Genomic DNA, 27,425 nt, shown 5'->3' with positions numbered 1-27,425 from the left:
AAAAAATAGAAAGGAGAAGAGTAAAAGTGGAGGGTAGAGAAACCCAAGGAAAAAAACAAAAAGGGCCACTTTACAGCAGAATTCTAAAGGGGCAAGGTGTGTTAAAAGACAAGACTGAAGGCTCTGTGCCTCAATGCGAGGAGTATTCGGAATAAGGTGGACGAATTAACTGCGCAGACAGCACTTCACGGATATGATGTGACTGGCATCACGGAGACATGGCTCCAGGCTGACCAAGGCTGGGAACTCAACATCCAGGGGTATTCAGCATTTAGGAAGGACAGACAGAGAGGAAAAGGAGGCGGGGTGGTGTTGCTGGTTAAAGAGGAAATTAATGCAATAGTAAGAAAGGACATTAGCCTGGATGATGTGGAATCGGTATTGGTGGAGCTGCGGAATACCAAAGGGCAGAAAACGCTGGTGAGAGTTGTGTACAGGCCACCGAATAGTAGTAGTGAGGTTGGGGACAGCATCAAACAAGAAATAAGGGATGTGTGCCATAAAGGTACAGCAGTTATCATGGGCGACTTTAATTTACATATAGATTGGGCTAACCAAACTGGTAGCAATGCGGTGGAGGAGGATTTCCTGGAGTGTATTAGGGATGGTTTTCTTGACCAATATGTCGAGGAACCAACTAGAGAGCTGGCCATCCTATGCTGGGTGATGTGTAATGAGAAGGGACTAATTAGCAATCTTGTTGTGCGAGGCCCCTTGGGGAAGAGTGACCATAATATGGTAGAATTCTTTATTAAGATGGCGAATGACACAGTTAATTCAGAAACTAGGGTCCTAAACTTAAGGAAAGCTAACTTCGACGGTATGAGGCACGAATTGGTTAGAATAGACTGACAAATGTTACTTTAAGGGTTGACGGTGGATAGGCAATGGCGAACATTTATCGATCACATGGATGAACTTCAACAGTTGTACATCCCTGTCTGGAGTAAAAATAAAACCGGGAAGATGGCTCAACCGTGGCTAACAAGGGAAATTAAGAATACTGTTAGATCCAAGGAAGAGACATATAAATTGGCCAGAAAAAGCAGCAAACCTGAGGACTGGGAGAAATTTAGAATTCAGTAGAGGCGGACAAAGGGTTTAATTAGGAGGGGGAAAATAGAGTATGAGAGGAAGCTTGCCAGGAACATAAAAACATGTCTGCAAAAGCTTCTATATATATATGTGAAGAGAAAAAGATTCGTGAAGACGAATGTAGGTCCCTTGCAGTCAGACTCAGGTGAATTAATAATGGGGAACAAAGAAATGGCAGACCAATTGAACAAATACTTTGGTTCTGTCTTCATCAAGGAAGACACAAATGACCTTCCGGATGTACTAGGGGACCGAGGGTCCAGTGAGAAGGAGGAACTGATGGATATCCTTATTATGCGGGAAATTGTGTTGGGGAAATTGATGGGATTGAAGGTCGATAAATCCCCGGGGCCTGATTGTCTGCATCCCAGAGTACTTAAGGAGGTGGCCCTAGAAATAGTGGATGCATTGGTGATCATTTTCCAACTCTGGATCAGTTCCTATGGACTGGAGGGTAGCAAATGTAACACCACTTTTTTAAAAAGGAGGGAGAGAGTCAATTATTAAGGATGAAATAGCAGCACATTTGGAGAGCAGTGACAGGATCGGTCCAAGTCAACATGGATTTGTGAAGGGGAAATCATGCTTGACAAATCTTCTGGAATTTTTTGAGGACGTAACTAGTAGAGTGGACAAGGGAGAACAGGTGGATGTGGTGTATTTGGACTTTCAAATGGCATAAGAGATTGGTGTGCAAAATCAAAGCACATGGTATTGGGGGTAATGTACTGACGTGGATAGAGAATTGGTTGGCAGACAGGAAGCAGAGAGTCGGGATAAACGGGTCCTTTTCGGAATGAAAGGCAGTGACTAGTGGAGTGCCACAGGGCTCAGTGCTGGGACCCCAGCTCTTTACATTATACATTAATGATTTGGATGAAGGAATTGAGTGTAATATCTCCAAGTTTGCAGATGACACTAAACTGGGTGGTGGTGTGAGCTGTGAGGAGGATGCTAAGAGGCTGTAGGGTGATTTGGACAGGTTGGGTGAGTGAGCAAATGCATGACAGATGCAGTATCATGTGGATAAATGTGAGGTTATCCACTTTGATGGCAAAACCACGAAGGCAGAATATTATCTGAATGACGGCAGATTAGGAAAAGGGGAGGTGGAACGAGACCTGGGTGTCATGGTACATCAGTCATTGAAAGTTGGCATGCAGGTGCAGCAGGCGGTGAAGAAGGCAAATGGCATGTTGGCCTTCATAGCTAGGATATTTGAGTATAGGAGCAGGGAGGTCTTACTGCAATTGTACAGGGCCTTGGTGAGGCCTCACCTGGAATATTGTGTTCAGTTTTGGTTTCCTAATCTGAGGCAGGATGTTTTTGTTATTGAGGGAGTGCAGCGAAGATTCATCAGACTGATTCCAGGGATGGCTGGACTGACATATGAGGAGAGACTAGATCAACTGGGCCTTTATACACTGGAGTTTAGAAGGATGAGAGAGGATCTCATAGAAACGTATAAGATTCTGACTGGACGGGACAGGTTAGATGCGGGAAGAATGTTCCCGATGTTGGGGAAGTCCAGAACCAGGGGACATAGTCTTAGGATAAGGGGTAGGCCATTTAGGACTGAGATGAGGAGGAACTTCTTCACTCAGAGAGTTGTTAACCTGTGGAATTCTCTACCGCAGAGAGTTATTGATGCCAGTTCATTGGATATATTCAAGAGGGAGTTAGATATGGCCCTTACGGCTAAAGGAATCAAGGGGTATGGAGAGAAAGCAGGAAAGGGGTACTGAGGGAATGATCAGCCATGATCTTATTGAATGGTGGTGCAGGCTCGAAGGGCCGAATGGCCTACTCCCGCACCTATTTTCTATGTTTCTATGAGCCGCAGCTGGCACTTAAATGCCCGTCTAGATAAAGATAGCTGGTCAGATACACGATAGACGAGAGCGCTGGCCTATCCGATTGCGCCCGTATATAGACGTGCAGAGAGTGGGGCGCAGTAGACGCAGCTGGTCACATGGTCCCAGGCACCACGCGACGTTTGTGCTGGGATCTCATTCTACTGATAGAGGCGGGCGGCCCTCGCTACACACACTATTTATTGGCTTCGCGCCAGGTTCGGGAGGGTTGGGAAATCAGGCCTCTCTGATGTCACTTAAAGGAAGCCAGCACATCTTAAAGGGGTGTGCCTGCCTGCAGATGACAGGGAAACTTTCCAGATTGAAAAAGAACTATATTTTCTGTAGCGCCTTTCTCGATCTCAGGACGACCCAAAGCGCTTTACAGCCAATGAAGTCTTTTTTTGAAGTGTAGCCACTGTTATAATGTAGGGGAGACGGCAGCCAATATCTGCACAGCTAGCTCCCACAAACAGCAAATATGATAATGACCAGCTAATCTGTTTTTACTGCTATCTGAGATATTAAAACAAGATATGGGTTTTAAGGAGCATCTTAAAAGGAGGAGTGAGAGGTAGAGAGACGGAGAGGTTTAGGGAGGGAATTCCAGGGCCTAGGATCTGGACAACTGAAAGTACGGCCACCAATGGTGGAGCGAAGCAAGTCGGGGATGTCCAAAAGGCCTGAATTCTAGGAGCGCCGACATCTCGGGAGGTTATGGGGCTGGAGAAGATTGCAGAGCTAGGGAGGGGTGAGGGCATGGAGGGATTTGAAAATAAGGATGAGAATTTTTTAATTTTGGGGGCATTGCTGGACCGGGAGCCAATGTAGGTCGGCGGGCACAGGGGTGATGGGTGAGCGGGACTTGGTGCGAGTTAGGACATGGGGCAGCAGATCACTGGATGAACAATTGTCTAATAATTGCTACAGTGAATCGCTGCCTGATTTGGGGACAAGGTGACAGGAGACTGAAGTCGTGGTTTGAAGAATCAATTTGTTACTGCTTTCAAATCTAAATTCTGGGTGCTGTCACTTGGTATAATTCCCACTTGGGGTGCTGTGGTCGTTCCTCAGCATCGTACATGAAGCAGAATTTATGGTGGACAGTGGCACCTGCAGTGGAAATTGAACATTACAGGTGCAGTGCAAATGATGACAGACTTCCTCAAACTACGCCCACCCAGGGGTTGAAATGCATTTCAAAACACTCTTGCAGCTGTAGCCCTAAGACCCTAGGCATCCTGTGCATTGCTGACTGTCTAAGTGTCTGGGCCCTAAGCTCCACCTCCCTTTCCTCCTTTAAGACGCTCCTTAAAACCTACCTCTTTGACCAAGCTTTTCTGCTTAAAAGTCTCCTTCTTTGGCTCGGTGTCAAATTTTGTCTGATTACCCTTCTGTGAAGCATCTTGGGACATTATACTATGTTAACGGCGCTATATAAATGCTGGTGTTGTTATGTTACTGGAGTGTTAATCTCAAGAGCGTGGGTCCAAATCTCACTGCGGCACTTTGAGAATTTAAAATTGTTTTAAAAAAATCTGGAAATAAAAAAGCAGGAGTCATTAAATGTGAGCATGAAGCTGTCGGATTGTCCAAAATCCAACTGGTCACGAACATCCTTTAGGGAAGGAATCCTGCAATCCGTACCCGGTCAGACCACATGGGACTCCAATCCCACACCAACATGGTTGACTGTCAAATGCCTTCTGAAGTGTGCCACCCTTACTCAGGACAACTGACGATGGGCAATAAATCCTGGCCATCGCCATCAATGCCCAAATCCTGAGAATACCCTTTTAAAAACTGCCCATGTTTTATAAGGACAGATCAGAGAATTATAGAAAAATTATGGCACAGAAAGAGGCCATTCAGCCCATTGTGACCGTACCGGTCGAAAAAGATCTATTCAGCCTAATCCCACCTTCCAGCACTAGGTCCGTAGCACTTCAAGTGCATATCCAAGTACTTTTTAAATGTGGTGAGGGTTTCTGCCTCTACCACCCTTTCAGGCCGTGAGTTCCAGACCCCCACCACCCTCTGGATGAAGAAATGTTTCCTTATCTCCCTCTAAACCTTCTACCAACTACTTTAAATCTATGCCCCCTGGTTAGTGACCACTCTGCTAAGAGAAATAGGTCCTTCCTATCCACTCTATAGGCCCCTCATCATTTTATACCCCAATTAAATCTCCCCTCAACCTCCTCTGTTCCAAAGAAAAAAACCCAGCCTATTAAATCTTTTCTCGTAGCTAAAGTTTTCCAGTCCTGGCAACATAAGAACATAAGAAATAGGAACAGGAGTAGGCCATTTAGCCCCTTGAGCCTGCTCCACCAATTAATAAGATCATGGCTGATCTGATCTTAGGCTCAGCTCCACTTCCCTGCCAACTCCCCATAACCCTTCACTTCCTTATCATTCAAAAATCTGTCTATCTCCACCTTAAATATATTCAATGACCCAGCGCTACAGCTCTCTGGGGGTAGAGAATTCCACAGATTCACGAACCTCTGAGAAGAAATTCCTCCTCATCTCCATTTTAAATGGGCGACCCCTTATTCTGAAACTATGCCCCCTAGTTCTAGATTCCCCCATGAGGGGGAAACATCCTCTCTGCATCTACCTTGTCGAGCCCCCTCATTATCTTATATGTTTCAATAAGATCACCTCTAATTCTTCTAAACTCCAATGAGTACAGGCCCAACCTGCTCAACCTTTCTTCATAAGACAACCCCTTCATCTCAGGAATCAACCTAGTGAACCTTCTCTGAAATGTCTCCAATGCAAGTATATCCTTCCTTAAATAAAGAGACCAAAACTGTACAGTTGTAGCAGGACTTTCCTGCTTTTATATTCCATCCCCCTTGCAATAAAGGCCAACATTCTTGTAAATCTCCTCTGCACCCTCTCCAATACAATCACATCCTCCCTGTAATGTGGTGACCAGAACTGCATGCAGTACTCTAGCTGTGGCCTATCATTTAATTAATGCTGTAGCAGCTGCTAGGATGGCAGAGTCTCCCTTGTAGGTTACAGGCCAGGAACGGTCCACCTCAGTGTTCCCGCCATTAAAATGAACAGATGGAAAACCAAGGGCCAGGAGCGGAGAAAGGGAAAATCCCAGCCACGAAGCCTGAATGCTGTTAAGTAAACTGGGCCTCCGGGTCAATCAGAGTTCAATTGTTTGGTGAAGGGACTATGCAGCTTACAAAAAAAACTTGTACGTTTCGGGCTCCAGATCGCTCGCAGCCAGAATAAGTCACTCACCTTTATTAAAAGTCCATTTTGTATCGAACAAAATTCCACAACTAAGCCTTGATTTTATCTCAGGCCGGGTGGTGATGGTACAGGGTCGGTGGGGTCTAGGGTGTGAGGGGCCGACATGAGCCACTTTAACTCCCAGGCCTCGTTTACATTGACCGGGCCTGACTCCCGCCCGGACCAGACGTCGATGACCGGAGGCCAGAGGGCAGGAGATCGCTGCCTGGGACATGGGCGAATGGACCCCGGAAACACAAGTGAAGGCAGGAAGTAGGGGAGGCCGAAGGGACCAAATGAAATACAGGTATATCCAAGTTTTCTGATGATACAAAGCTAGGCGGGAATGCAAGTTGTGAGGAGGATGCAAAGAGGCTTCAAGGGGATATAGACAGGCTAAGTGATTGGGCAAGAACATGGCAAATGGAATATAATGTGGAGAAATGTGAAGTTATCCACTTTGGTAGAAAAAATAGAAAAGCAGAGTATTTTTAAATGGTGAGAGATTGGGAAATGTTGGTGTTCAGAGGGACCTGGGTGTCCTTGTACACAAATCACTGAAAGTTAACATGCAGGTACAGCAAGCAATTAAGAAAACAAATGGTCTGTTGGCCTTTATTACAAGAGGATTTGAGTATAAGAGTAAAGACGTCTTACTGCAATTATATAGGGCTCTGGTGAGACCACACCTGGAGTATTGTGTACAGTTTTGGTCTCCTTACCTAAGGAAGGATTTACCTGCCACAGAGGGAGTGCAACGAAGGTTCACCAGACTGATTCCTGGGATGGGGGGATTGTCCTATGAGGAGAGATTGAGTAGACTAGGCCTATATTCTCTGGAGTTTAGAAGAATGAGAGGTGATCTTTTGAAACATACAACATTCTTACAGGGCTTGAAGTGTAGTTGCAGGGAAGATGTTTCCCCTGGGCTGGGGAGTCGAGAACCAGGGGTCACAGTCTCAGAATAAGGGGTCAGCCACTTAAGACTGAGATGAGGAGAAACTTCTTCACTCAGAGGGTGGTGAATCTTTGGAATTCTCTACCCCAGAAGGTTGTGGAGGCTCAGTCTGTGAGTATATTCAAGTCAGAGATCAATAGATTTTTGGATATTAGGGGAATCAAGGGATATGGGGATAGTGCAGGAAAGTGGAGTTGAGGTAGAAGATCAGCCATGATCTCATTGAATGGCGGAGCAGGATCGAGGGGCCAAATGGCCTACACCTGCTCCCAATTCTTATGTTAATGTTCTTATGATTACTTTGTAGAGCCTGGGGCCGCCCTCCAGTGGCTCCTGCTCAGGACCCCAGGTGTGGCCAGTCGCTGCCACCGGTTAAAATGTGGTTGGGGTCTGAATGATGTCATCGAACCCTGACCATTGAACCTTAAGGAGGCCCACGCACACTTGCCAAAATACGCCTATTATAATGGCTCAGGACGCATGTGCAGAGTGGGTTGGGTAAATGCCACACTGCTGATATTTTAACCTGCCTTCTCCATGGGCACAGGGTGGAAGGGGGGTTAAAATCGGATCTCAGGAGTGTGAGGGTCCAAACCTCCGCTGTTTAGAATGTTAATCTGTTTACAATGTGCCATTAAATCTTACCTCGCACTTGAAATGGAAGGGTGTTCTTGAGGCCGTAACTGATTCATGTCATTTTGGGGGAGAGAACCTCTGAATAATGAGGGGGAGGGGATTGGAGGATGGTTAAAAGTACAGTCGGCCTTAAGGAGAATGCAACTCAACGGCCATGTAGTCTTTGCTGGTCACACTTCAACAGCCATTTATTTTCTCTACAACATCACAGCACACTCAGACTACAAGATGGCTCCATTCCTTTTATTGTATAAACATTAGCAGTTGCATTACCACAGTAGTCCACTAGGTGGAGCAATATATTACACTTCTCCTCCTTAATGAAGAAGTCTTTCAGATGAGATGCTGATAACGGTTACAGTATCAGAGGGTGATAGTGGATACAGTATCAGAGACCGATAGCCGATATAGTATCGTAGGATGATAGTGGATACAGTATCGGAGGGTGAAAGTAGATACAGTATCGGAGGATGATAGCGGATACAGTATCGGAGGGTGATAGCGGATACAGTATCACAGACCGATGGTGGATAGAGTATCACAGACCGATAGTGGATACAGTATCAAAGACCGATAGCGGATACAGTATCACAGACCGATAGTGGATACAGTATCAGAGACTGATAACGGATACAGTATCAAAGACGGATAGCGGATACAGTATCACAGACCGATGGTGGATACAGTATCAGAGACTGATAACGGATACAGTATCAAAGACCGATAGCGGATACAGTATCACAGACCGATAGCGGATACGGTGTGAGGTTCGCAAAGATACTTGACTCAGGGCACAGGAATATCCCAGGATCTGGAGACTAAAACTTTAGGCACAGGAAAAGACGATAGCCAACTACAGTTTTGAGTCGATGAAGGACATTGATACTGGACATTGGGATGTTTTAAAGCTTTTCTTGATTGACTATGAAAAGGAGCATCCATGGAAATATGTGGCCTGGCATCTTGAGCACGCCTCGATTGATGTCGATGGGAGACGTTAGCATCTGGACAATGCTCTCGTGTTCACTCAAATACTGGGATCAGATAACTTCATGGCCTGAATCAGAAAAACATTTATCTGCGAGCCGACGCCCAGACACACTCATCAGCAGTAAGAGGAAACCACAGTAAATGTGTATTTCAGGGAGCAGGAAACAAAGATGAGGAATCATCTTCAATCTCGCAGACTCTGCATATCTCCAGTGGTTGAATTACCAGTTGATAATGTGTCAATGTTGGCCATTCAGAAGCCCAGCAACTGAAACTACAATTGGGGGGAGGGCTTTGTGACAAAAAGACTTGGACAAGGAGACATACAGGGAGACACTCTCTCGCTCTCGAGGACTGCGGCAGTCAGGTGAAGACGGAGGGGGACCACTCAGTCCCAGCTCCAGGGCCCACAATCGGCATCGGGGAGGACCAGCCGAATTGGGAGACTGTATGTTTCAACCAAATCTCTAAGGGATTTTGTCCGTGTTTTGTTGGCTTTAATAAACTAATAGTTTTGGGTTGAGCCAAAACCTTTGTGTCGTGTATATTTTGTTCCTGTAAATCCCAGAGTCAAAGAACTGTAGAAAGGGCAAGGAAAGCAAAAACCTTACAACAGTATCAGAGGGTGATAGCGGATACAGTATCAGAGACCGACAGCGGATACAGTATCGGAGACCGACAGCGGATACAGTATCGGAGACCGACAGCGGATACAGTATCGGAGACAGACAGCGGATACAGTATCGGAGACCGACAGCGGATACAGTATCGGAGACCGACAGCGGATACAGTATCGGAGACCGATAGTGGATACAGTATCGAAGGGTGATAGCGGATACAGTATCAGAGACCGACAGCGGATACAGTATCGGAGACCGATAGCGGATACAGTATCGGAGACCGATAGCGGATACAGTATCGGAGACCGATAGCGGATACAGTATCAGAGATCGATAGCGGATACAGTATCGGAGGGTGATAGCGGAATCAGTACTGGATGTTCCTGTGTTCAGTTGTCTCAATGTCTTTATTATTAATTTGGGCAACATCATTTCAAAAATATGTATAATTTTTGTAACAGTTCAGATCAAAGTGCACCTTAAATGAAACCAGTTAAATGCAGAACATAATTTGTTAAAAGATATTTAAAATTGTGAAGTATTACGGATATAAATAAAGTTAAAGTTAAATAATACTGGAAATACTCTTTATAAAATAATTTTCGATTAATATTCAAATTTGAAAATGCTATGAAATTGATATTGAAGGGGAGAATAACTTGAGCTTTGTGTAGTGACATCTATATTGTGTTCATTAAGATTTCCTCTGCTCCGTTATTCAGGAAATTGCAAACATATTTATAAAGACGTTGTTATAATACTGACCAGAGGAAGCCTTTATGAAGACATTTTGTTTCTATCTGTTGTTGGGATGTGGGTGGTGCTGGCATTTACCGCGCAGACCTAGCTGCCCTGAGAAGATGCTGCTGTGGTCTCGCTCCGTGCACCGCTGCAGTCCGTGTGGTGATGTTACTTCCAGACTGGTGTCAGGGAGGGGACTGTAGACTATTGACCCAGCGGCAATGGGGGAACGACACTATAGGACCAAAAATCTGCGGCAGCAGGAATGATGACACGTGTCCAAGTCAGGATGATGGTCTTCCCATGACCTTGCTGCTTTTGTCCTTCTTGACGGTGGAGATAATGGTGCTGGAAGGTGCTGTCAAAGTGAGCTGGGTGCATCCTGTAGATCTGACACAGTGCGACTGTGATGCAGGGCGTGGATACTGAGTTCCAAAGCAAGGGATGCCAATCAAGTGATATCACGACACATAGGACACAAGAAATTCTTCCCCCGAGATTAGTATTTGTTCTCCGACTTGTTGGCAAAGTGTAAATTGAAATGATCTATGTTTCCTCTCACATATTCCACCCCCCAGCCCCTCACCATTATCCTCTGCTGGGCACGTTCCATGTCTAGACCAAGGTTAGCAGATGGGTGGATAATCTGCACCCGGGGGTCCCTGACTGTTCCAGCAATGCTGTTAGGGAATGTTCCAGGATTTTGACCCAGCAACGATGAAGGAACGGCGATATATGTCCAAGTGGGGATGGTGTGTGACTTGGAGGGGAACTTGTAGGTAATTACATAGAATATACGGCACAGAAACAGGCCATTCGGCCCAACTGCTCCATGCCAGTGTTTATGTTCCACACGAGCCTCCTCTCACCCTACTTCATCTAACCCTGTCAGCATATCCCTCTCGTCCTTTCTCCCTCATGTGTTTAACCTAGCTTCCCCTTAAATAGATCTATGCTATTCGCCTCAACTCAGCCGTGATCTTATTGAATGGCGGAACAGGCTCCAGGGGCCATATAGAAACATAGAAAATAGGTGCAGGAGTAGGCCATTCGGCCCTTCGAGCCTGCACCACCATTCAATAAGATCATGGCTGATCATTCCCTCAGTACCCTTTTCTTGCTTTCTCTCCATACCCCTTGATCCTCTTAGCCGTAAGGGCCATTTCTAACTCCCTCTTGAATATATCCAATGAACTGGCATCAACAACTCTCTACGGCAGGGAATTCCACAGGTTAAAACTCTCTGAGTGAAGAAGTTTCTCCTCATATCAGTCCTAAATGGCCGACCTCTTCTCCTAAGACTGTGTCCCCTGGTTCTGGACTTCCCCAACATTGGGAACATTCTACCGCATCTAACCTGTCCCGTCCCGTCAGAATCTTATATGTTTCTATGAGATCCCCTCTCATCCTTCTAAATGCCAGTGTATAAAGGCCCAGTTGATCCAGTCTCTCCTCATATGTCAGTCCTGCCATCCCAGGAATCAGTCTGGTGAACCTTCACTGCATTCCCTCAATAGCAAGAACGTCTTTCCTCAGATTAGGAGACCAAAACTGAACACAATATTCCAGGTGAGGGCTCACCAAGGTCCTGTACAACTGTAGTAAGACCTCCCTGCTCCTATACTCAAATCCCTTAGCTATGAAGGCCAACATACCATTTGCCTTCTTCACCACCTGCTGTACCTGTATGCCAACTTTCAATGACTGATGAACCATGACACCCAGGTCTCGTTGCACCTCCCCTTTTCCTAACCTGCCGCCATTCAGATAATATTCTGTCTTCGTGTTTTTGCCCCAAAGTGGATAACCTCACATTTATCTACATTATACTGCATCTGCCATGCATTTGTCCACTCACCTAACCTGTCCAAGTCACCCTACAGCCTCTTAGCGTCCCCCTCACAGCTCACGCCACCACCCAGTTTAGTGTCATCTGCAAACTTGGAGATATTACACTCACTTCCTTCATCCAAATCATTGATGTATATTGTAAAGAGCTGGGGTCCCAGCACTGAGCCCTGTGGCACTCATCTAGTCACTGCCTGCCATTCTGAAAAGGACCCGCTTATATCCCGACTCTCTGCTTCCTGTCTGCCAACCAGTTCTCTATCCACGTCAGTATATTACCCCCAATACCATGTGCTTTGATTTTGCACACCAATCTCTTGTGTGGGACCTTGTCAAAAGCCTTTTGAAAGTCCAAATACACCACATCCACTGGTCCTCCTTTGTCCACTCTACTAGTTACATCCTCAAAAAATTCCAGAAGATTTGTCAAGCATGATTTCCCTTTCATAAATCCATGCTGACTTGGACCGATCCTGTCACTGCTTTCCAAATGCGCTGCTATTTCATCGTTAATAATTGATTCCAACATTTTCCCCACTACTGATGTCAGGCTAACCGGTCTATAATTACCGCTTTCTCTCTCCCATTTTAAAAAGTGGTGTTACATTAGCTACCCTCCAGTCCATAGGAACTCATCCAGAGTCGATAGACTGTTGGAAAATGATCACCAATGCATCCATTATTTCAATGGCTACTTCCTTAAGTACTCTGGGATGCAGACTATCAGGCCCCGGGGATTTATCGGCCTTCAATCCCATCAATTTCCCTAACACAATTTCCTGCTTAATAAGGATATCCTTCAGTTCCTCCTTCTAACTAGACCCTCGGTCCCCTAATACTTTCGGAAGGTTATTTGTGTCTTCCTTCGTGAAGACAGAACCAAAGTATTTGTTCAATTGGTCTGCCATTTCTTGGTTCCCCATTATAAATTCACCTGAATCTGACTGCAAGGGACCTACATTTGTCTTCACTGATCTTTTTCTCTTCACATATCTACAGAAGCTTTTACAGTCAGTTTTTATGTTCCCGGCAAGCTTTTTCTCATACTCTTATTTTCCCCCTCTTACTTAAACCCTTAGTCCTCCTCTGCTGAATTCTAAATTTCTCCCAGTCCTCAGGTTTGTTGCTTTTTCTGGCCAATTTATATGCCTCTTCCTTGGATTTAACACGATCCTTAATTTCCCTTGTTAGCCATGGTTGAGCCACCTTCCCCGTTTTATTTTTACTCCAGACAGGGATGTATAATTGCTGAAGTTCATCCATGTGATCTTTAAATGTTTGCCATTGCCTATCCACCGTCAACCCTTTATGTATCATTAGCCAGTCTACTCTAGCCAATTCATGCCTCAAACCATCGAAATTACCTTTCCTTAAGTTCAGGTCCCTAGTTTCTGAATTAACTGTGTCACTCTCCATCTTAATAAAGAATTCTACCATGTTATAGTCACTCTTCCCCAAGGGGCCTCGCACAACAAGATTGCTAATTAGTCCCTTCTCGTTACACATCACCCAGTCTAGGATGGCCAGCCCTCTAGTTGGTTCCTCGACATATTGGTCTCGAAAACCATCCCTAATACACTCCAGGAAATCCTCCTCCACTGTATTGCTACCAGTTTGGCTAGCCCAATCAATATGTAGATTAAAGTCGCCCATGATAACTGCATACATCCCTAATTTCTCGTTTGATGCTGTCCCCAACCTTGATGCTGTCTCTCTCCTTCCCACTCCCTCCCGGCTCAGTCTGTCTCCTGCCCTCCAGCTCGTTCTATCTCTCCCCCCGAGGTTCAGGCCTGCCCCGCTTTCACTCCAGCACCTGGTGCTCGGGCCTGCGCACTGCAATTGCCGGTCGCGGCTTTCTCTGACTGTATATGGCCTACTCCTGCTCCTATTTCTTATGTCTTATGTAACTACTCCCTGAGGTTGCAAGTTCCACATTCTAATCACTCTCCGTGATGGTGTCCCCACCATAGTGCACAATAGTGATCAGTTTTCCCATCTCTAATGATGCAGCCTAAAGCTATCTTGTGATATAAGTTATCCACCCCGAATGGAGCCTCCCCTAGCTCAGCTGGCAGATACTGAGAGATGTTCCCAGAAATACCCAAAAGACGGGGTACACGGGCTCTGTAAACGCCGCCTTGAATCTGTGGATTAGACTGGTCTCGCTGCCGATCCCATAAAAGTCCAGCGTCCCCTGGGGGTAGTCCAGGAAGACCCCGATCCGTCGGTGCCTCCCCGACGACACGGCCACCTCCTGCTTATTGTGCAGGGCCGAGAACTTGCTGTTGCTGCACAGCAGGCACCAGGACAGGTCGTTCCTCCCGATCAGGCTGCACATGTTCGAGCCTTTCCTGCGGATTCCCCGGTAGGTCAGCCCGATCCCTGCCCAGTGACCGCTCACTTCCACCTCCCAGTAGCTCCGGCCCTCTGACACGCCCTCGCAGCACAGCACTTGGGGGAAGCTGTTGAACCTCTCGGGGTGCTCGGGGTACGGGACGCAGTCGGGGTCAACGTCCGTCACCGTGCGGTTGCCGTCCGACAGGAGGAGGTTCTTGTGCGCCGTGTTGGGGTCAAATGTCAACTGCAGGGCATCTGGAGACACACGAGAAAACAGTTAGTGCACCGTTCTGTACAAAGGCAGTCCCTTCTGAGCTACTGCCTGATTCACAGGGTGTTATCCCAGCCCAGCGTAAAAGTGGCGCTCGGGATTGGCGGTCCATTATACCACCCGCGCGATTCCCCTTTCCTCTCCATTGAGTTACCGCTCGGTGTCAGGACACACCTTAACTTTACGCCTCCCAAGTTTTAAAAGTTTGACCACATCTACTGGAGATTATCGGAGGAAGCAGAGAAGCTCCAGATCTCAGTTAGAGGTACATAGAATGTACAGCACAGAAACAGGCCCTTTGGTTCAACTGCTCCATGCTGGGGTTTATGCTCCACATGAGCCTCACGGAAACATAGAAATTTACAGCGCAGAAGGAGGCCATTTCAGCCCATCGTGTCCATGCCGGCTGACAAACAGCCGCACGGCCCTTGGTCAGCAGCCCTAAAGATTACATATAAACCTATGAACAATGACGGAAAGACAAAGAGCACCCAGCCCAACCAGTCCGCCCACACCACTGCAACACCCCTTATACTGAAACATTCTACACTCCACCCCAACCGGAGCCATGGGATCTCCTGGGAGAGGCAAAAACCAGATAAAAACCCAGGCTAATTTAGGGAGAAAAAAATCTGGGAAAATTCCTCTCCGACCCATCCAGGCGATCGAAACTAATCCAGGAGATCACCCTGGCCGTATTTGATTCCCTGCAGTACTTACCATTATATCTGCTCCGTCCAACAAAAGGTCATCCAGTCTAATCCCAATTACCAGCTCTAGGTCTGTAACTCTGCAGGTTACTGCACTTTAAGTGCCCATCCAACCATCTCTTAAAAGTGGTGAGGGTTTCTGCATCCATCACTCTTCCAGGCAACAAGTTCCAGATCCCCACAACCCTCTGCGTAAAGAAGCCCCCCCTCAAATCCCCTCTAAACCTTCACCAATCACCTTAAAACAATGCCCCTTTGTAATAGACCCCTCCACCAATAGAAATAGGCCCTTACTATCCACTATGTCCAGGCCCCTCAATATTTTGTACACCTCAATGAGGTCTCCTCCCAACCTCCTCTGTTCTAATGAGAATAAACCCAGCCTATCCAATCTATCCTCATAACTAAGATTCTCCATTCCAGGCAGCATCCTAGTAAATCTCCCCTGCATCCTTTCTAGTGCAATCACATCCTTCCTATAATATGGCAACCAGAACTGCACGCAGTACTCCAGCTGTGGCCTAACCAAAGTATTATACAATTTAAGCATAACCTCCTCCCACCTTACTTCATCTAATCTTATCAGCATAACTTTCTGGTATGAAACAGTGAGTTAAGAAATTAGGACTTGCATTTATATAGCACCTTTCATGACCACCGGACATCTCAAAGCATTTTCAGCCAACTACTTTTGGAGTGTAGTCACTGTTGTAATGTGGGAAATGCGGCAGCCAACTTGCGCACAGCAAGCTCTCACAAACAGCAATGTGATAATGACTAGATAATCTGTTGTTGTTATGTTGATTGAGAGATAAATATTGGCCCCAGGAGACCGGGGAGAACTCCCCTGCTCTTCTTCAAAATAGTGTCACGGGATCTTTTACATCCATCTGAGAGAGCAGACAGGGCCTCAGTTTAACGTCTCATCTGAAAGTGAGCATCTCCGACAGCGCAGCACTCTCTCAGCACTGCACTAGAGTGTCAGCCTAGGTTTATGTGCCCACAACCCACAACCTTCCGACTCAGAGGCGAGTGTGCTACTCGCTGAGCCACAGCTGACATTGAGCTTACATTACAAGAGTGACTATACTTCAAAAGTACTTCATTGGTTCTTTCTCGCTTTCTTTCTTTCGCTCTTTCTTCAGCTTCGGAGGATCAAAAGAAGGAAGCTCATAGAAGCAGTGACCATAACAGCATTAATAAAACAGGGAAAGGTCGGCAACAGAGGTGAGAATGGAGGTGAGAGGAAGATTGTCTATCAGAGGAGTGTGTTATGTATTGTCCAGGTACATTAAATGTATAAGTACAATGATGCACCACAGAGGGCACTGTGGTGGGAGACCTGAAAGTACCTGCAAGACAGAGTATAAAAGGCTGCCCACCACCCCTGAGAGGCACTCTGGAGTTACACAATAAAGGTCACAGCAGTTATATCAACACCAGACCGTGTGGAGTCAGTGATTTGTGTGCTGCATAAGCCACAGAGTCCGTCTCCCTGTGTGAGAGAGGGCCAAGAACAGCATCTTTAGATCTGGGAGAAGGATTCGAGGGTTGGATGGACTTATGTTTTACAGATTTATTGAGGGGGAAAGAATTCCTTCGCATGAAAGAGAAATCTGTGAGTGGAGGCAGCTTTAGTGATGGTGATGTTGGGGTTTGCTTTGAGATCAGGGGACACAGTGAAGGCAAGAATGTCAATAGCTAGTGAAGGAAGATTTCATGCGGTTTCTAGTAAGGACAGGGCTGCTTCCTGCTTTATGTACCATGTAACGAACACATAGAAACCTGTGGAGATGCGTGAGTGTCGACAGTAAATGTTGGCAGGTCGATCAACTGCAGGAGACATCATGACTGCTCCCGTTCCTCTTCTCCTGGCAGTGTCTGCATGAGCACCTTCCAGCAGGGGGGCGTCACTGAGCACATTCCAGCAGGGGCCGTTACTGAGCATCTACCAGCAGGGGGCGTTACTGAGCACCTTCCAGCAGGGTGAGTTACTGGCCACCTTCCAGCAGGGGGAGGTACTGAGCACCTTCCAGCAGGGTGAGTTACTGGCCACCTTCCAGCAGGGGGAGGTACTGAGCACCTTCCAGCAGGGGGCGTGACTGAGCACCTACCAGCAGGGGGCGTCACAGAGCACCTACCAGCAGGGGGCGTCACAGAGCACCTATTAGCAGGGGGCGTCACAGAGCACCTATTAGCAGGGGGCGTCACAGAGCAACCTCCAGCAGGGGACATTACTGAGCACCTACCAGCAGGGGTTGTCACAGAGCACCAACCAGTAGGGGGCGTTACTGAGCACCTTCAGTGTCAGCTGTGGCTCAGCAGGCAGCACTCTCGCCTCTGAGTCAGAAGGTTGTGGGTTCAAGTCCCACAACAAGGACTTGAGCACATAAATCTACACTGACACTCCCAATGCGGTGCTGAGGGAGTGCTGCATTGTCGGAGGTGCCATCTTTTGGATGAGACATTAAACCGAGGCCCCGTCTGCCCTCTCAGGTGGATGTAAAAGATCCCATGGTATTATTTCGAAGCAGAGCAAAGGAGTTATCCTCAGTGTCCTGGCCAATATTTATCCCGCAAACAACATAACAAAAACAGATTATCTGGTCATTATCACATTGCTGTTTGTGGGAGCTTGCTGTGCAGAAATTGGCTGCCGCGTTTCCCACATTACAACAGTGACTGCACTCCAAATGTACTTCATTGCCTGTAAAGTGCTTTGAGATGTCCGGTGGTCGTGAAAGGCGCTATACAAATGCAAATCTTTCTTTCCAGCAGGGGGAAATCACTGAGCAACTTCCAGCAGGGGGAGACACTGGATAGCATCAGGCGTGGAAGCCCTTTCTCGACTGGCAATCCCAGAGGCACTGAGGCAAACAGTAGCACCCTAAATGCTGCACCAACTCGATCACCTTCATGTGACAGTCTCACTGTACGCTAGCTCAGCATTCCGATAGTTGGAATAGAAACATAGAAACAGAGAAAATAGGTGACATTTATTCCATTGCAGGTTTGCCTGACAGTTCTATTAGAAAATGCACGTTGAATCTATAAATTAGAAATATTTATATCAAAACAACAAAGAAATATGAGTTATTTTTTCAAAATAATTTGAAGTCACCCAGCCCAGACTGGAGCTCAAACCCTGGACAGTGCTGCTCCATGTGATCCAGCTCCATTGTGATTATTTCCCAACATACGACACTTAATCAGATGTGCAGTATTAAGAGACACAAACGTACATTGTAAATAATCCGCCCGCTTCTTGCAGTTGAAGTCCGGCTTTGTTTCCGCGGGGCATTTTACTGGTGGGCTGGGAGAGGGCGGCACTTGAGTATCTGTGTACAGGAAATTAATCATTCAAAATACATTCACTTGCTTCTTCATTACATTTTTGAGGGTTATTAAAGTTGATATTGGGAAATTGAACACTGTCCCCTCAAACATTCCCAGGACAGGTACAGCCCGGGTTAGATACAGAGTAAAGCTCCCTCCATACTGTCCCATCAAACATTCACAGGGCAGGTACAGCAGCAGTTTGATACAGAGTAAAGCTCCCTCTACACTGTCCCATCAAAACTCCGAGGGCAGGTAGAGCACGGGTTAGATACAGAGTAAAGTTCCCTCGACACATTCCCATCACACACTCCCAGGGCAGGTACAGCACGGGTTAGATACAGAGGAAAGCTCCCTCTACACCGTCCCATCGAACACTCCCAGGACAGGTACAGCACGGGCTAGATACAGAGTAAAGCTCCCTCTACAGTGTCCCACCAAACACTCCTAGGGCAGGTACAGAACGTGTTAGATACAGAGTAAAGCCCCCTCTACACTGTCTCAGCAAACACTCCCAGGGCAGCTACAGCACGGGTTAGATACAGAGTAAAGCCCCCTCTACACTGTCTCAGCAAACACTCTCAGGGCAGGTACAGCATGAGTTAGATACAGAGTAAAGCTCCCTCTACACTGTCCCATCAAACACTCTCAGGGCGGGTACAGCACGGGTTAGATACAGAGTAAAGCTCCCTCCACACTGTCCCATCAAACACTCCCACAGCAGGTACAGCATGAGTTAAATACAGAGTAAAGCTCACTCGATACTGTCCCCATCAAACATTCTCAGGTCAGGTACAACACGGGTTAGATACAGAGTAAAGCTCCCTCTACACTGTCCCATCAAACACTCTCAGGGCAGGTACAGCACCGGTTAGATACAGATTAAAGCACCCTCTACACTGTCCCATCAAACACTCCAAGGGCAGGCACAGCACGGGTTAGATAGAGAGTAAATCTCCCTCTACACTGTCCCATCAAACATTCCCAGAGCAGGTACAGCATTGGTTAGATACAGAGCAAAGCTCCCTCTACATTGTCCCATCAAATACTCCCAGGCCAGGTAGAGCACGGGGTTAGAGACAGAGTAAAGCTCCCTCTGCAATGTCCCATCAAACACTCCCAGCGTAGATATAGCACGGGGTTAGATACAGAGTAAAGCTCCATCTACACTGTCCCATCAAAACTCCGAGGGCAGGTAGAGCACGAGTTAGATACAGAGTAAAGCTCCCTCTACACCGTCCCATCGAACACTCCCAGGACAGGTGCAGCATGAGTTAGATAGAGAGTAAAGCTCCCTCTACATTGTCCCATCAACACTCGCAGGGCAGATACAGCACATGTTAGATACAGAGTAAAGCTCCCTCTACACTGTTCCATCAAACACTTGCAGGGCAGGTGCAGCATGAGTTAGATACAGAGTAAAGCTCCCTCTACATTGTCCCATCAACACTCGCAGGGCAGATACAGCACATGTTAGATACAGAGTAAAGCTCCCTCTACATTGTCCCATCAAACACTCCCAGGGCAGGCACAGCATGGGTTAGATACATAGGAAAGCTCCCTCTACACTGTCCCCTCAAACATTCCCAGGACAGGTACAGCCCGGGTTAGATACAGAGTAAAGCTCCCTCCATACTATCCCATCAAACATTCATAGGGCAGGTATAGCAGCAGTTTGATACAGAGTAAAGCTCCCTCTACAGTGTCCCATCCAACACTTCCAGGGCAGGTACAGCACGGAGTTAGATACAGAGTAAAGCTCCCTCGATACTGACCCATCAAACATTCTCAGGTCAGGTACAGCACGGGTTAGATACAGAGTAAAGCCCCCTCTACACTGTCTCAGCAAACACTCTCAGGGCAGGTACAGCATGAGTTAGATACAGAGTAAAGCCCGCTCTACACTGTCCCATCAAACACTCTCAGGGCAGCTACAGCACGGGTTAGATAGAGTAAAGCTCCCTCTGCATTGTCCCATCAAACACTCACAGAGCACGTACAGCACTGGTTAGATACAGAGTAAAGCTCCCTCTACACTGTCCCAGCAAACACTCTCAGGGCCGGGTACAGCACGGGTTAGATACAGAGTAAAGCTCCCTCCACACTGTCCCATCAAACAGTCCCACAGCAGGTACAGCATGAGTTAAATATAGATTAAATCTCCCCCTATATTGTCCCATCCAACACTCCCAGGGCAGGTACAGTACAGAGTTAAATGAAGAGTAAAGCTCCCTCTATACTGTCCCCATCAAACATTATCAGGCCAGGTACAACACGGGTTAGATACAGAGTAAAGCTCCCTCTGCATTGTCCCTTCAAACACTCCCAGGGCTGGTACAGCACGGGTTAGATACAGAGTAAAGCTCCCTCTACACGGTCCCATCAAACACTCCCAGGGCAGGTACAGCACGGGTTAGATACAGAATAAAGCTCCCTCTACAATGTCCCATCAAACACTCCCAGGGCAGGTACAGCACGGGTTAGATACAGAATAAAGCTCGCTCTACAATGTCCCATCAAACACTCCCAGGGCAGGTACAGCACGGGTTAGATACAGAATAAAGCTCCCTCTACAATGTCCCATCAAACACTCCCAGGGCAGGTACAGCACGGGTTAGATACAGAATAAAGCTCCCTCTACACTGTCCCATCAAACACTCCCAGAGCAGGGACAGCACGGGTTAGATACAGAGTGAAGCTCCCTCTACACGGTCCCATCAAACACTCCCAGAGCAGGGACAGCACGGGTTAGATACAGAGTGAAGCTCCCTCTACGCTGTCCCATCAAACACTCCCAGAGCAGGTACACCATGGGATAGATACAGAGTAAAGCTCCCTCTACATTGTCCCATCAAACACTCCCAGGGCAGGCACAGCATGGGTTAGATACATAGGAAAGCTCCCTCTACACTGTCCCCTCAAACACTCACAGAGCACGTACAGCACTGGTTAGATATAGGGTAAAGCTCCCGCTATACTGTCACATCAACACTCCCAGGCCGGTTACAGCACGGGTTAGATACAGAGTAAAGCTCCCTCTACACTGTCACAGCAAACACTCCCACAGCAGGTACAGCATGAGTTAAATACAGAGTAAAGCTCCCTCTATACTGTCCCCATCAAACATTCTCAGGTCAGGTACAACACGGGTTAGATACAGAGTAAAGCTCCCTCTGCACTGTCCCATCAAACATTCTCAGGTCTGGTACAACACGGGTTAGATACAGAGTAAAGCTCCCTCTGCACTGTCCCATCAAACATTCTCAGGGCAGGTACAGCACAGGTTAGATACAGAGTAAAGCTCCCTCTACACTGTCCCATCCAACACTCCCAGGGCAGGTACAGCACGGAGTTAGATACAGAGTAAAGCTCACTCGATACTGTCCCCATCAAACATTCTCAGGTCAGGTAATACACGGGTTAGATACAGAGTAAAGCTCCCTCTACACTGTCCCATCAAACACTCTCAGGGCAGGTACAGCACCGGTTAGATACAGATTAAAGCACCCTCTACACTGTCCCATCAAACACTCCAAGGGCAGGCACAGAACGGGTTAGATACAGAGTAAATCTCCCTCTACACTGTCCCATCAAACATTCCCAGAACAGGTACAGCATGGGTTAGATACAGAGTAAAGCTCCCTCTACACTGTCCCATCAAACACTCCCAGGGCAGGGACACGACAGCAAGAGTTTGATACAGATCAAAGTGCCCTCTACACTTTCTCATCAAACACTCCCAGGGCAAGTACAGCACGGGTTAGATACAGAGTAAAGCTCCCTCTGCATTGTCCCTTCAAACACTCCCAGGGCTGGTGCAGCATGGGTTAGATACAGAGTAAAGCTCCCTCTACACGGTCCCATCAAACACTCCCAGGGCAGGTACAGCACAGGTTAGATACAGAATAAAGCTTCCTCTACAATGTCCCATCAAACACTCCCAGGGCAGGGACACGACAGCAAGAGTTTGATACAGATCAAAGTGCCCTCTACACTTTCTCATCAAACACTCCCAGGGCAAGTACAGCAGAGGTTAGATACAGAGTAAAGCTCCCTCTACACTGTCCCATCAAACACTCGCAGGGCAGGTGCAGCATGAGTTAGATACAGAGTAAAGCTCCCTCTACACTGTCCCATCAACACTTTCAGGGCAGGTACAGCACGGGTTAGATACAGAGTAAAGCTCCCTCTACACTGTCACAGCAAACACTCCCAGGGCAGGTACAGCACGGGTTAGATACAGAGTAAAGCTCCCTCTACACTGTCCCATCAAATACTCACAGGGCAAGTACAACACGGTTTAGATACAGAATAAAGCTCCCTCCACACTGTCCCAGCAAACACTCTCAGGGCGGGTACAGCACGGGTTAGATACAGAATAAACCACTCTACACTGTCTCAGCAAACACTCCCAGGGCAGGTACAGAACGGATTAGATTCAGAGTAAAGCTCCCTCTACACTGTCCCATCAAATACTCCCAGGGAAGGTACAACACGGTTTAGATACAGAATAAAGCTCCCTCTACACTGTCCCATCAAACACTCCCAGGGCAGGTACAGCACGCAGATAGATAGAGATTAAAGCTCTCTACACTGTCTCATCAAACACTCCGAGGGCAGGTACAGCACTGGTTAGGTACAGAGTAAAGCTCCCTCTGCACTATCCCAGCAAACACTCTCAGGGCGGGTACAGCATGGGTTAGATACAGAGTAAAGCTCCCTCCACACTGTCTCATCAAACACTCCCACAGCAGGTACAGCATGAGTTAAATACAGATTAAAACTCCCTCTATATTGTCCCATCCAACATCCCAGGGCAGGTACAGTACAGAGTTAAATACAGAGTAAAGCTCCCGCTATACTGTCCCATCAAACATTCTCAGGTCAGGTGCAACATGGGTTAGATACAGAGTAAAGCCCCCTCTACACTGTCTCAGCAAACATTCTCAGGTCAGGTGCAACACGGGTTAGATACAGAGTAATGCCCCCTTACACTGTCTCAGCAAACACTCTCAGGGCAGGTACAGCATGAGTTAGATACAGAGTAAAGCCCCCTCTACACTGTCCCATCAAACACTCTAAGGGCAGGTACAGCACGGGTTAGATAGAGTAAAGCTCCCTCTGCATTGTCCCATCAAACACTCACAGAACACGTACAGCACTGGTTAGATACAGAGTAAAGCTCCCTCTATACTGTCCCCATCAAACATTCTCAGGTCAGGTACAGCACGGGTTAGATACAGAGTAAAGCCCCCTCTACACTGTCTCAGCAAACACTCTCAGGGCAGGTACAGCACGGGTTAGATAGCGTAAAGCTCCCTCTGAATTGTCCCATCAAACACTCACAGAACACGTACAGCACTGGTTAGATACAGAGTAAAGCTCCCTCTATACTGTCACATCAACACTCCCAGGCCGGTTACAGCACGTGTTAGATACAGAGTAAAGCTCCCTCTACACTGTCTCAGCAAACACTCTCAGGGCAGGTACAGCACGGGTTAGATAGAGTAAAGCTCCCTCTGAATTGTCCCATCAAACATTCTCAGGTCAGGTACAACACTGGTTAGATACAGAGTAAAGCTCCCTCTACACTGTCCCATCAAAAACTCCCAGAGCATTTACAGCATGGGTTACAGAGAGTAAAGCTCCCTCTACACTGTCCCATCCAACACTCCCTGGGCAGGTACAGCACGGAGTTAGATACAGAGTAAAGCTCCCTCGATACTGACCCCATCAAACATTCTCAGGTCAGGTACAACACGGGTTAGACACAGAGTAAAGCTGCCTCCGCACTGTCCCATCAAATACTCACAGAGCACGTACAGCATGGGTTAGATACAGATTAAAGCTCCCTCTACAGTGTCCCATCAAACACTTTCAGGGCAGGTACAGCATGAGTTAGATACTGAGTAAAGCTCCCGCTACACTGTCCCATCAAACACTTCCAGTGCAGGAACAGCACGGGTTCGATATAGAGTAAAGCTCCCTCTGCACTGTCCCATCAAGCACTCACAGAGCACGTCCAGCACTGGTTAGATACAGAGCAAAGCTCCCTCTACACTGTCCCATCAAATACTCCCAGGGCAGGTACAACACGGTTTAGATACAGAATAAAGCTCCCTCTACACTGTCCCATCAAACACTCCCAGGGCAGGTACAGCACGTAGTTAGATAGAGATTAAAGCTCCATCTACACTGTCTCATCAAACACTCCGAGGGCAGATACAGCACTGGTTAGGTACAGAGTAAAGCTCCCTCTGCACTGTCCCATCAAACACTCCAAGGGCAGGTACAGCACGGGTGAGATACAGATTAAAGCACCCTCTACACTGTCCCATCAAATACTCCCAGGGCAGGTACAACACGGTTTAGATACAGAATAAAGCTCCCTCTACACTTTCCCATCAAACACTCCCAGGGCAGGTTCAGCACGTAATTAGATAGAGATTAAAGCTCCATCTACACTGTCTCATCAAACACTCCGAGGGCAGATACAGCACTGGTTAGGTACAGAGTAAAGCTCCCTCTGCACTATCCCAGCAAACAATCCCACAGCAGGTCCAGCATGAGTTAAATACAGATTAAAGCTCCCTCTATTTTGTCCCATCCAACACTCCCAGGGCAGGTACAGTACAGAGTTAAATTCAGAGTAAAGCTCCCTCTATACTGTCCCCATCAACCATTCTCAGGTCAGGTCCAACACGGGTTAGATACAGAGTAAAGCTCCCTCTACACTGTCCCATCAAAAACTCCCAGAGCATGTAAAGCATGGGTTACATACAGAGTAAAGCTCCCTCTACACTGTCCCATCCAACACTCCCAGGGCAGGTGCAGCACGGAGTTAGATACAGGGTAAAGCTCCCTCGATACTGTCCCCATCAAACATTCTCAGGTCAGGTACAACACGGGTTCGATACAGAGTAAAGCTCCCTCTGCACTGTCCCATCAAACACTCCAAGGGCAGGTACAGCACGGGTGAGATACAGATTAAAGCACCCTCTACACTGTCCCATCAAACACTCCAAGGGCAGGTACAGCATGGGTTAGATACAGAGTAAAGCTCCCTCTACACCGTCCCATCGAACACTCCCAGGACAGGGACTGCACGGGTTAGATACAGAGTAAAGCTCCCTCTCCACTGTCCCATCAAAAACACCCAGAGCAGGTACAGCACATGGTTAGTGAGAGATTAAAGCTCACTCTACAGTGTCTCATCAAACATTCCGACGGCAGGTACAGCACTGGTAAGATACAGAGTAAATTTCCCTCTGCACTATCCTAGCAAACACTCCCATGGCAGGTGAGGCGCGGGTTAGATACAGAGTAAAGCTCCCTCCATACTGTCGCATCAAACATTCTCAGGGCAGGTACAGCACGGGTTAGATACAGAGTAAAGCTCCTTCTATCCTGTCCCCATTAAACACTCCCATGGCAGATACAGCAGGGGTTAGATACAGAATTAACCTCCCTCTACACTGTCCCATCAAACACTCTCAGGGCAGGTACAGCACTGGTTAGATACAGATTAAAGCTCCCTCTACACTGTCCTTTAAACATTCCCAGGGCATGTACAGCACAGCTTCGGTACAGAGTAAAGCTCCCTCTACACTGTCGCATCAAATACTCCGAGGGCAGGTACAGCACGTGTTAGATACAGAGTAAAGCTCTCCCTATACTGTCCCATCAAACACTCCCAGGGCAATTACAGCACGATTTAAATACAGAGTAAAGCTCCCTCTACACTGTCCAATCAAACACTCTCAGGGCAGGTACAGCACGGGTTAGATACAGAGTAAAGCTCCCTGTACACTGTCTCAGCAAACATTCCCAGGGCAGGTTCACAGCACTTGTTAGATACAGAGTAAAGTTCCCTCCACACTGTCCCATCAAACATTCTCAGGGCAGGTACAGCATGGGTTCGATATAGATTAAAGCTCCCTCTACACTGTCCTATCAAACACTCACAGAGCACGTACAGCATGGGTTAGATACAGATTAAAGCTCCCTCGACAGTGTCCCATCAAACACTTTGAGGGCAGGTACAGCACGGGTTAGATACAGAGTAAAGCTCGCTCGACCCTGTGCCATCAAACACTCTCAGGGCAGGTACAACATGAGTTATATACAGAGTAAAGCACCCTCCACACTGTCCCATCAAACACTCCCAGGGCAATTACAGCACGAGGTCGATACAGAGTAAAGCTCGCTCTACACTGTCCCATCAAACACTCTCAGGGCAGGTACAGCATGAGTTAGATACAGAGTAAAACACCCTCCACACTGTCTCATCAAACACACCCAGAGCAGGTACAGCACTGGTTAGATACAGAGTAAAGCTCCCTCTACACTGTCACATCAACACTCCCAGGGCGGTTCCAGCACTGGTTAGATACAGAGTAAAGCACCCTCTACACTGTCCCATCAAACACTCCCAGGGCAATTACAGCACTGGTTAGATACAGAGTAAAGCTCGCTCAGCACTGTCTCAGCAAACACTCCCAGGGCAGGTACAGCACCGGTTGGATACAGAGTAAAGCTCCCTCTACACTGTCCCATCAAATACACCCAGGGTAGGTACAACACGGTTTAGATACAGAATAAAGCTCCCTCTACACTGTCCCATCAAACATTCCCACAGCAGGTACAGCATGAGTTAAATACAGATTAAAGCTCCCTCTATATTGTCCCATCCAACACTCCCAGGGCAGGTCCAGGACAGAGTTAAATACAGAGTAAAGCTCCCTCTATACTGTCCCCATCAAACGCTCCCATGGC

At 47.3% G+C, this 27,425-nt stretch overlaps 1 protein-coding gene across 1 annotated transcript in view; it reads right to left on the bottom strand.

The window, feature by feature from the left end:
- Positions 1 to 8,026: 8,026 nt before the first annotated feature.
- The window catches only part of LOC139226612 (E3 ubiquitin/ISG15 ligase TRIM25-like), a 66,774-nt gene continuing 47,375 nt past the window's right edge, over positions 8,027 to 27,425 (bottom strand). Inside the window, exons 5-6 of the mRNA XM_070857478.1 lie at positions 18,557 to 18,652; positions 8,027 to 14,588 (exon numbers count right to left, since the gene is read on the bottom strand). Coding sequence (XP_070713579.1) covers positions 14,056 to 14,588; positions 18,557 to 18,652 — 629 coding nt within the window. The 3' untranslated portion in view covers positions 8,027 to 14,055. The remainder of the gene's footprint in view (positions 14,589 to 18,556; positions 18,653 to 27,425) is intronic.

The sequence above is a fragment of the Pristiophorus japonicus genome, chromosome 16 (genome assembly GCF_044704955.1).
Source record: "Pristiophorus japonicus isolate sPriJap1 chromosome 16, sPriJap1.hap1, whole genome shotgun sequence".
NCBI classification, from domain to species: domain Eukaryota; kingdom Metazoa; phylum Chordata; class Chondrichthyes; family Pristiophoridae; genus Pristiophorus; species Pristiophorus japonicus.
Note: the sequence above shows the minus strand (reverse complement) of the source record. Positions and strands in the feature narration are given on the sequence as shown.